General features: G+C 38.5%; 1 protein-coding gene and 1 long non-coding RNA gene across 3 annotated transcripts in view; one reads left to right on the top strand and one right to left on the bottom strand.

The window, feature by feature from the left end:
- WDR44 (WD repeat domain 44) overlaps positions 1–9,508 on the bottom strand; it is a 102,212-nt gene extending 92,704 nt beyond the window's left edge. For both annotated transcript variants that reach the window (XM_036304951.1, XM_036304952.1), the window contains exon 1: positions 9,038–9,508. In XM_036304951.1, coding sequence (XP_036160844.1) covers positions 9,038–9,114 — 77 coding nt within the window. In that variant the 5' untranslated portion in view covers positions 9,115–9,508. The remainder of the gene's footprint in view (positions 1–9,037) is intronic.
- Positions 8,435–11,396, top strand: LOC118653943. The gene is made up of 2 exons (XR_004966930.1): positions 8,435–8,637; positions 11,151–11,396. It is a non-coding gene; the product is annotated as an uncharacterized LOC118653943 (long non-coding RNA).
- The last annotated feature ends 584 nt before the right edge of the window (positions 11,397–11,980 follow it).

Below are 11,980 nucleotides of genomic sequence, written 5' to 3' on the forward strand. Positions count from 1 at the left end.
TTGCCTACGCACCATTCCTATCACGACTTAAATCTTTATTCTGCCACTGAAACCCTTTATCACTATTACACATCAACTGTGGACATCTTTATGCTGGGAAATAAGGAAAAGGTTAAAAGTCAACAGTTAAGAGCTATGTCCTGGGACAAACAGGGATAGTAAAGTTCACTTATAGAAAAAAAGACTGATCTCAGTCATTAGCCTTAATCTCTAAAGCCAATCCAATAAAGATAAAACACCAATTCCAAATATTGACAAACCTACTCACTTTCACTCAACAAAGGTGCTAGTTTTATCAATTCATTCTGCTTACCTATCTTCCACTAACCCAGGGGTCCTCAAACTACGGCCCGTGGGCCACATGCAAATACAAATATTGTATTTGTTCCCGTTTTGGTTTTTTACTTCAAAATAAGATATGTGCAGTGTGCATAGGAATTTGTTCATAGTTTTTTTTTAGACTATAGTCCGGCCCTCCAACGGTCTGAGGGACAGTGAACTGGCCCCCTGTTTAAAAAGTTTGAGGACCCCTGCACTAACCCAATAACCTACCCCTTCCTGTGATGCTAACCAATCCCACTTACTAATGCATGCACTATATCCAATTTAATGGATCTTTCCCTTACTCTCCCAAAGACCCACACATTATATTTATTTATTGATTGGTTGATTTAAAAAAATGTTTTTATTGATTTCAGAGAGAGGAAGGGCGAGAGATAGAAACATCAATGATGAGAAAGAATCATTGATCAGCTGCCTCCTACACGCCCCCTACTGGAGATGGAGCTTGCATCTAGCATGTGTCCTAACCAGGAATTGAACTGTTACCTCTGGGTTCATAGATTGACGTTCAACCATTGGGCAACACTGGCCGGGCCTACCCATTATATTCAATCGAGGGGTGGGGAACATCCAGACCGCAGACAGTATTAGGCTTGTGAAATCATTTAGTCTGGCCCTCCCAAGGCATTAGGAATGAGTTCATTAAATGTTTGATCAAATATAGCAGGCTAATTTTTAAGTTGATAATTTTGTATGGCCTGTGAATGTTATAAATACCCAAATGGCCTTGGCAGAAAAAAGGTTCCCTGCTCCTGATTTAAACCATCACTGTTACTTCTCAGATGTAAGGGACAATAAGTTATGTTAGAAAAAATCTCTGTACTAATGACATTGATTAAATAGGAAGGAGAAAGCTGGAGGTGAATGGGGTGGAAATGGGGCTGGGGAAAATGTTCAAACCATCTGCCATATCAATTTGATATGGGTAGATAAGCATATTTTAAAATAGAGTTTTTTAAAACACATCCAAATTGTTAATGCTACTGCTAATAACCAGAAAGATGATTCCTTCAGTCTTTCAATTTAAATAAAAAACTTTCAGGAACAAATTTAAAAGAGGACTATGGATATTAAGTCATCCATGGCTAGTCTTTCCAATTCAAAAGCAATGACAGAAAGAGCACTCCCACCCCTTCTCTTTGCCTACTTAGTAAACAGGATGTCTACTTCTGAGAAAGTGAGTTTGAATAAAGCTCTACATTCTATTTATTGGTTCTTGAGAAAGCTTGACCTGTGTTTCATAAAAATGTCCGTGGTTCAATGTGTTGGTACTGGAATAATCTATTACGATTAGTAGTGGTCAAGTAGGTCTTATACAGGAATGGCTTGCACTGTTACAGGATGCCTATTGGAAAAATATTGTTAAAGTTTTCTGTTAGAAGGTACCAAAAATTTTATGCTTCACTCTTGGCCTTTCTTTTCTTAAAACAGTTTATCGCCTCCTTCCCCCCCCCCCGCCCCACCTCCGCTTCCTCTTTAAAATTTTAAGGATTAGGGCCCTGTGGAAAAAGTAAAACTTTTTCTGCTTTTAAGACTATTTGTGCAATTAAAATAAAGTTCTCATTGGGGCATTATCAGAATTTAACCACTGTCTTGAATAGGATACACTGGTCTTACAATGAAACTATTCAAATCACAATTTCAATACAAATCCAAGGCAGGAATTTAATTTAATCATTTATGAAATTACAAGCTTACCACATACTCTTCTAATTCAGAAATATAAACACTTTTTGAAAAGCACACACAATGTCTTAAGACTAAAATTCTGATTAAAAAAATTACTTATTGTTATGTAAGAATATGGATAATGAAATCTACTAAATTATTAACAGATTAACCACCTCCAATTCAGTTAAACCAAGAGATTAACTGTGCATATTTACAAGTTATTGCTACAACATATAATATTAGCAAGCATGAGCACCCAAAACAAGCACTAACACAAACACTGATATATAAACTAATATATATCTTATTTCTTCAATAGCCTTAGTTTTAAGAAGACAACTAAATACTTATAATTTAAAACTAATTTAATTATATGAATTCTGAAGTTTTGATAAAATATGTATTTGTTAATTAAATAGAAAGACTTATAATAAAGACCTATATAACTATTCAGTCTTTTTCTTTTCCTGTTTATTCAAAGGCTACAAAAGAAAGATAACCTTTCCTCTTCAATTTCTAAACAGTTTTCCCAAATTCAAATGAATAAATCTAAAGGCCAAACATTCTTTCTATAACCTACAGAAATAATTTTTGTTAGAAACCATATTACTTATTAGGTGGTTGTTGATGAATCAAGGTGCTTTTAAGTCACTTCAGGTAGTTAGTGATGATCTGGAGTCTAAATCACATCTGCACATGTATTTCTTAAATGGTCTCTCTTTGATCTTTAAATTTATTCTTGTTGATATTACAAAGGGGCAGCCATTGAATCCAAGTGATGCAATGCATTCAATCTTCAAGACAACGACTAACAATGGAACTGAGAAAATTAGTATGAGGAAATTGTTGCCTAAATGTGTCGTTGTTAAATTCTGTATGTTTAAAATGTTTGGAGACAAAAAGGGTTTGTGGACCTAAAACCAACTGACCCTGATGGAATGCCAAACTGTAAATTGCCAGACAGCTGTAGCTGGTAATAAAATGCTAAGACCTGAAGAGCTGTAGCAGAACCTGATTATATGGTAATCCTAATATCTGAGAGAAGGCAAAAGATCTAGAAGAATAACTGATAGGCTGGTAGCTATAGTAACCAAGATAAATTTGTATACTGACTGGGGAAAAACATTAGGGTTGCCATCAGGTATGAGGCCCTCATTATGCCTTACGTGCTTTTTCCTCAAATTTGAATCATGAAATGACAGACTAACACAAAGACTGTTCAATTTGAAATAAGAAAATGAATAGGGCTCTGCTCTGAAGAGTAAGGAAAGCACCCAATTAAAGGTTTAGCTGGTTAACAGAATAACATCCAACATCTAGAGGGGAACAGACCTTATGAAAGTTGGTAGAAATTAGCTTAGCTCTGGGTAGAAAATAGAAATGTAAGTTAATTATCAATTCCAGTTAAACATCAGAAAGACATCATAAAGTACCTGCAGTTTTTATTACTTTAAATTTTGTTTGAAGTATTTCATTGGGCTATTAATTATTAATCTCTTATAGAAAGGTTTATTTAATTCACTGTGTAGCTACATATCTAAAATAGTACTAAATGGTGTTATTTGCCATATTTCAGTTATCAATGCCCCAGGGAGCAGCCTTATAACCTGCTCTCTACACAGTCTGTAGGGCTACCTTCACCACCTTCACCTCCATCCATCACCACCACCCTTAAGATCACCCACTTCCTCCACCCATACTAACCCAGGAAGTAATTAGAATTGCAGGCAGAGTATGAGGAAACAAACAGCCTCATCAAGGGGCTTCCCTGGCAAATTCACCTGACTTTGTCAAAGTTAAAACAATGGACTGAAGAGAACACACAGTTTTGTGTAATGTATATGTTACAAAATAAGTCTCAAATACCAACAGCTGGAAATTATTTTCTGTTCTGTAGGATCACTACTGAACTGTAGATATCCTAAATCTATCTAGGTTTTTAACATTTTAAATATCAAATTTTATCTACCCCACTTTATGCAGTAGATTATCACAAGAACAGAATAAAGTTTTCAGTTTATAGAAGTTTGTACAGATTCAAAGTTAGCCCCCAAACTACAATACTACTACCATTGTCCTGTCTCTATCAGTGGCCAATTGACAATTGGAGACCACTAAATTAGAACTTGAATTTACTAATTAACATGTAGGTTTTCTCACTTCAATATGATGTTACCTGGGTGTGATAAAACAGCATTTACAAATATATTCCTATCAATCCACATAGCCAACAGCAATAAAATATAATCTATGATTAAATATCAACTCATGAACAGCCATTTTTTTAGGAATCTTTCCACAAATAACCCTTATCCACAAATATTTTTTATTAAAACTTGTATCAATTTTCAACTCAGAGAGAAATGTTTATGATGCCCAAGTAAAGTGAGAAGCTGTTTTCATCAAAGGAAGCTGTGCAACTTTTTGTTTTTTAGGATAAATTCTTCAGGACAGTTTGATCTCAGTTCTTATGGTTTGAAAATCAAGATTTCACTATTACTCTAATCTACAAAGATAGACTGCAGTTGACACTAACTAGATTGCTAAAAATAAAACAAAATAAGTAACCACCACTGTTCCTAGATCAGCTATTCTGTAATCTTTGTTCATCCTGGAGAAAATTAGTAGGCAAAATTCAAGATCCTAGAACAATGTCTTCTGACAGCAAGATATGAAAAAACATAATCCAGTAGATGAGAGTAAATCATCTCAAGAGCCCTGCTAATAGGGTAAATGCCAAAAACCTACAGCAGGGATACTCAGCAAGCAATACTTTCCCTCCTTCCACAGACAAGGCAACATGGAATAAATGAGCAACCAGGAGACTGGAGTTCTAGTTCCCAGTCCGCCACTAATCAGCAATGTGTCACTTCCCTTCTCTGAGCCTAGATTTCTTCCAGTTAAATGGGAGGCCTGGATTAAATGATCTCCCAGTCTCCCTACTCTAAAAATGTTACCATTCTATCATTCCTTCCAACACCTCAAAATATTTTGGTTGCCATGAAAAAAGAATTTTAAATAAAGAATGCTCAAAATGTCACATTTATTTTTATAACATGTTCTCAGTGCCAGCCTTTAGTATGCATATGTATAATCCACAAATTAGCAGGAACATTCATCTCATATAGAATTTACCCAGTAAATCTTTAATTTGAAATCTACAGGTTTTGCATCATATCCAAATAGCATCAAGTTTGTTCACTTAAAAACTAAAATAAAATCATAGAAAGATTTCCTAAGAACAAAAGTTTATCAATAAAAGCACACTATTAAACCTCAATATGACAGACTTTTACAGTTGGGAGGGTTCTCAGAATCTCCTCAATTTAAAGATGAGGAAATGAAATGACTCATAGTCCAGGGCTTTTTTTCTATACCACACTTCCTCCTCTCCTTCCTGCTTTATCAAGACAGAATGGTAGCAGAAAAAACAATACTAGACTGAAACTAATCGAAACTAATCTGGATTATAGTCCTAACTCTGTTACTGATTTGCTGTGGCACCTTGGACAAGTCACTTTCCCTCTCTGAGCTTTGGTTTTCATAACATTTTATATGGGGTTTAACTAGATGTCCCTTCTAGCTGTAGCACACCATGATCTTATAAAATTCCTATCTGAAAAAAAAACACACAAAATACACATTCCTGAAAGAGAAAGTGGGAACCGCTAGTCAAGAGAACTGAAAAGTTTGGGCTGCTGGTTTTAAACAGATGCATCAGTTCAATTCAGCAAGTAGGTCCTAAAGCATTTTACTTCAGACACACACACACACACACACACACACACACACACACACACACACACACACACACACACAGTGTGAGGCTGCTATGATGCATTGGAAAAAATATACTAAAGTAGGAGTCTGGAGAATTGGTTTTAAATTCCAGCTCTGTCACAAGTGTTGCCTCCTAGGCCAATTCATTAACTTCTTTGAGCCTAAGGTTCCTCATATATAAAAATGGAGATAAGGCAGAAACCGGTTTGGCTCAGTGGATAGAGCGTCGGCCTGCGGACTGAAAGGTCCCAGGTTCGATTCCGGTCAAGGGCATGTACCTGGGTTGCGGGCACATCCCCAGTAGGAGATGTGCAGGAGGCAGCTGATCGATGTTTCTCTCTCATCGATGTTTCTAGCTCTCTATCTCTCTCCCTTCCTCTCTGTAAAAAAATCAATAAAATATATTAAAAAAAAAATGGAGATAAGAATAAGAAAACCTGACCTAAAGTATCAACCAAAATAAAGCATTATAAATGTGGTATATATTGCAAAGCTGATCAAGTGGAGATGATCTGCCACTGTGGAAAAGTAGGCTGCACTGGAATAAAAAGTCTCCCTATAAAAAACTGGACTGATTTTTAACTTATTAAATTTGCTTTCAAAGTGTAGAATAAAGCTGAAAATACCACTGGAGGGGAATAGAAAAAAAAAAACAGTATTAGGAAATGGATTATGTATTTGGATTCCACTAATTAACAAAAATGAAATAACTCTCAACTGCCCACTCAGTTTACTACAAATTTGGTGAAATGGTCTGTGTACTCTAGAACATACAATAGCAAGAAGCATATATTTTTTATTTTTTAAAATCCTCACCTGAGGATATGTTTTTCTTGAATTAGAGAGGAAGGGAGAGGTAGAAACGTCAATGTGAGAGAGAAACATTGATAGGTTGCCTTGCATATGCACACCAGGACAGGGGATTGAACCCCCAACCTGGTAGGTGCCCTGACCAGGAATCGAACCCCTGACCTTTCGGTGTACAGGGCAATGCTCAAACAACAAGCCACACTGGCCAGGGTGCAAGAAACATTTTTTCAAGTGCCCAAACTCAGTCTGTTAACCTCTTAGTTTGTATGTTGTGCTACTTTGGTTCACATCAAAGGACAGAAGATATTCTGATGACCAGGTATCTAGTGACCTCATCTGTTTTCACAGATCAAGATTTCTCACTGAATTTCTAGGTCTCCTCACAGTACCTTATGCAAATGACAAAACTTGTCACAAAGGATAGAGGATATGTTAATTATGCCAACCTTTGCTATCCTGGCAGTACTGTTAGTTCTTTTCAGATGCAGTTCTCCAGGTGAGTCTAATTCTCTTCCAAATCCCCTATTACAGGATGAAGCCATGAAATTGAGACTGACATAGTAGTTTTATCCATAGGGCTCAACAGGCTAAACATTTGGGCAGGTTAGAGTTAAAATTAGAACACTGGGTCCCAAGAGAGAAGTTTTTACTTTTCACCTAGTATCAAAGGATCAAAGAGCTTGAGAAGCTATATTGTCCCATGAGGGAAGAAATGACTCTATCAATTCTATCAAAATGACTCATCAGTTTAGACAAGTTAAATAGCTCCAAGTTTTGCATACTTCCTCCCAAAGTAAGCACTGTATGATGTTAATTTTGCTAATTCCAAGAAAGGAAGGAGAAGGGAATAAACATTTGAGTTCTTTCTCTGTGCCAGGTGCTAGACTTGGCAGTTTACACAGCTGCTGATATGACTGTCCTTCGAAATTAAATGTTTTATTCATTAGAAAAGAACCACTATTCACACAGTTCTAAATTGATTACAATCCTATACATCAATTGTTATTTCCCTCCCCACTCCACACATACATAAGTACTAAAGAATTAGGTTTCATTTAAACTGAACTGAAAGTTCATTACTTTGAGGGGGAAACCACAAAAATAAAATTTAATTTCAAGGGGACCCAATGTATTTGGAAATCCAAATGTATTTTCTATCCTCTATCATTTAGCTATGAACTTGTTTCAGATACTGAATTTGAAGGAGATTCAGTGAAATCTCAAGATTGGCCATTCCTACCCCCCAAATCCCCTCGTAGTGATATGAAGAAGGTATGAAGAAGGTTGTTGGAAACACACACATCAGGATTTATCTATGTACATTCTTTGACTTTATTGCTGTAATTTTTTTGGTAATACATTATATATTAGGTTTTAAAACGACTTCTAGAATGTAAGGATAACTTTGCTTGCATCAAACAAGGTCTTCCTTCCAAGGAGTAAGCTTGAAAATTGATGGCAGTTGACTATATTAGTGCCTTACATTAACATACCAATTTTACTAATTCTCAAGTTCTTACACCATGAACATATATATTTTACTGCCTCTAGTCCCACACGAGTCCATAGAAGAGTTTGGCAAAATCTCTATAAATATTATTCCAACTTGGAATAGTGGAGGAGTGGGTAAATAAAAGTCCTAGTCAAGGGAAGCATTCCAACTACTGTACTTCCTACTCAGAATCTCCCATATTAATCACCACTAAAACATCTTGCAGAATTAGATAAAAAGCACAAAGCTGTGGGTCTCCTTTCAACCACCAGATTACTCAGCATTTGTTTGTATCTCTGTAGTAGGTTGTATACATTTATGTGCGGCTACCTTTTAAGACTGCATTCTCCCTAATGGTAAAGGACCTTCAATTTCCTTTGCCTCACGGTAAGGTGGCATTTTAATAAAACACTGTTGATCTAGAGTACATCAGCTAGAGGACTTTCCTAAGTAAACACCCAACCCTTTTCGCCACTCCTTTTCTTTTTGTGCAAGGAAAAGAGGATGGTAAATCAGGCGAGTTACGGCTACCTCTAAAATAGGTAAGTTAGCGGCAAAAGAAAGAAAAAAAAAAGGGAAATGTAATTTCTTCTGTTATTGATCCTTTAATCTATGGAAATCCAAGGCCAGACGGATGTTTCAAAGGTAAGCTCTGAACCTCACAAAAACAAATCGCCGGCTTTCCGGCTTTCAGGCACGTGAGCTGTCCCACCTCGCAGAAAGCTGGGCAAGACGAAAAAGGGGTTCTCTTGGAGCCCCTGAGGCCTCTCACCAGGGAAAGGGGTTTGCCCGAGGTGGGCGATCCCCCATCCTAGACTCACTGAAGTGCTGGGGACAGGAGCAGCGGTGGCGGACACAGCGGGACCAGCGAGGGGTGAAGGGGGACGGCACAGGGGAAGCCGGGTGACCGTGACGCCCGGCTCCTGGGCCATAGCTACTTACCCTACAGGGTAGCCACCCCCTAGGTGCACATCTTCTGGGGCATCAAAGAATTCTTCGGTGTCGCTTTCCGACGCCATTTATAGGACACACCCGCGGGTGAGGGGGCCGACGCCGCCTAGGAGGGTGACTCTCGTCTCCTCGTCTTCCTCCACCTCGGCAAGACCGTGGGAGGTGAGTCCCGCGCGAGGATGAGTGAAAGGACGTTCTTAAGTGAGGAACCGGTTAGGAGCAGGGGGGCGCCGTCAGAAGCGGGGCTGCGGGAATGACCGGCAAAGCGGCCGTCTGAAGAGATGAGACAGCGTTGGGTCCAAGGACTGTTGCAGCCGCCGCTCCCCGCAATAGGTGTATAACCAGAGCAAGAGGCGGTGTCTCTCGGCAAAGGGGGAGGGCGGGCGCGCGGACTACAGCCGCTCCGGTTTCTCCCGCAGCAGCAATTACAGCAGCTGTGAGAGCTAGTTGTCCGCAAAATACGGACGCGCACCTACCCTCGCGAGATTTCGGGCGGGGGCCGGTAACGCGTGGGCGGGGCGAAGAGGGGGCGGGGGCGGTTCCAGAGGGGCAGTGCTCGGATTTCTTCGGCCCCAGAAGCCTATCAAAACGGCGCAAGCGCGTTGAGGGCGTTCAGTGAGGGCCGGAAGTAGCCTAGAAGGGTGGGGCAGAGCTCCAAAGGGAGGAGTCTAGAACCTGCGCAGGAGCGGCATGGTACCCCGGCTTTGAGGGAGCGCTCCCCGACGTAGGTGGTGGTTCGGAGAACCTTTTACCCACTAACTCTACAGCTCCTGAGTGAGGCATTTTCAGAGGGGTGATTTTTTTTTTTCTTAAGAGGAAATAGGAAACGTTGGCATTGTGGTTTGCATTTGCATTTACATCGTCTTAATTTATCCAAACCCTGAATAGCCCACCCTAGGGCATAGGCAGGTCCACCGCCTCTAGCGTTACTAGAATGGCGTGCCCTATTTACTTACAATATCTCTAATTGAGATCCCTAGATATGGTCCTATGGACCACAGGGTGGGGTCCATTAGAAATGTGGGGAGTGTACCAGTTCCTTGGAGTAATGATGGATTTGTTGTTGGAGCTGAGCCAGTTATGGCCTCCGGTAATTTTTTTCTCTATAAATATCTGTTGCTGCCCACACCTAATGTGAAGGAAATTCTTATATACTGTCCAAGATGTGCATCAGTCAAATGGTAAATGCTATATACTGAGCAGATATCCTTGCAAGGCTAAGAGCAAGTAACTATATTCTGATTCTCGACTTCCCAATATCAAGTGATGAAAATAAGTACTTTATAAAAGACTAATGTGTTCTTTCTTAAAAAACAGATCATTGACAATCAAAGTGATTGCATTAACTTTCTATATGATCGTGAAGTACATTTATTTTTATTTTTTCCATTGGCATGGCAGGAGAGCTCTCTGAGCTGTTTGGGCAGCCTCAAGTATTGCTAAGGATGGCTGCAGAAAAGATTGGCTTAGGACAGGGGCATGGCCACAGAACGGCCCAAATAGGACTGTAGATTCCCCCTTGTAAAGCAACCAGGAAAAGATCTGGCATTGTCTGGCAGACTTGTGTAAAACCAAATGCCAGGTATTGTGTACTGTAAGACGCCAGGGAGTTCAGGGAAAACACTGCATATTTAAATATGGTAATATTTCTTGCAGCAAACCATACAATTATTCATACTGGGTAAATAAATACCAGTAAATAGCCTCATTCAGTTTAGGTCAGATACTGCCAAATAAGTGTAGGTTAGATCAATTTGACTGTCAAATAAGTTACTAAAAAAATACAAAATAAAAATTTTTGGTTTCCAGAGCTTTTTGTATTTCAGAATTGTAGGAAAGGGATTTCTAAACCATTGTAAGGAAATGACTTTGGTCACACTCCAGTAATTGTTAGTTTTTAAACAGGTTAATTTCCCAGGTACAAGAATGTATCTTAAAGTACTAACTTATTATTTTGTTGCTCACTAGAAAAGATGATTTTTTCTTATGAATTATGGAGAGAGATAAATAAATAACCTACCTGAATTTACTATCTTCCTAGTTATCTAGTATGAAATTTATATTTGCTTTAAACTTTAAAGTTTGTTCTCATGTACTGTTCTAGGTGCTGAGGACAATTCAACAATGAAGAAGACAACTTAATTCTTGTCTCCAGGAGCTCACAATCTAGGAATGAAGACAAACCTGGAGTCCTAATCTGGTGCTTTTTTCACTATACCATAACACCTCTCTTGGACCTCTTAAGGTACCTTAAACATTGTACTTAGAAAAAAGTCAAAACAATAGGAATAATAAGCTGATAATATTTTTAGAGCTATTAAAGTTGTTTATTAAATTTTTTTTAGTGGTATGAGAAAGTGAATTTTTCTGGGAACGTTAAAACCTATACGTACCACCTATCATCCTTTTTTTAAAAAAATTAAATTTATTGGGATAACAGTGGTTAATAACATGATTATCATCTTTTTTAAAGGTCTGAAAAGATGTGTTTGTTTTGCTTGCGAAATCTGTTCTTGAGTGTTTAAAGCAGAAGGTATTAGGTTTAGTCCAAGGCAGTGGTTTTGAAACTTTTCTCCGTTTTAGAAATGAAACCCTTTAGTCAAACCTATTTCATGCAAAAGTCCATATGTCATAAAAATAAAAACTTCTCTAGTTGAAGCAGTGATAGTTCAGATCACTGCCTGCTTGGCCATCTCTAAGCCTCCATAGACTACTCCCAAGGCTTTATTAATAAAAAAGAAAGTGAAAACTATTGGTCCAAAGAAGGGGTTGGCAAATTATGGAACGCTGGACAAATCTTTAGTGCTGTCTGTTTTTATAAAGTTTTATTGGAACACAGCAAGGCCTTTTTGTTTATGTGTGCCTCACGAAGCCTAAAATAATTTCTCTCTAGCTCTTTACAGAAGAATGTTGCCAACCCTTGACCCGTAGGAT

This window comes from Myotis myotis, unplaced genomic scaffold (genome assembly GCF_014108235.1).
Source record: "Myotis myotis isolate mMyoMyo1 unplaced genomic scaffold, mMyoMyo1.p scaffold_m19_p_4, whole genome shotgun sequence".
In the NCBI taxonomy this organism is placed as follows: domain Eukaryota; kingdom Metazoa; phylum Chordata; class Mammalia; order Chiroptera; family Vespertilionidae; genus Myotis; species Myotis myotis.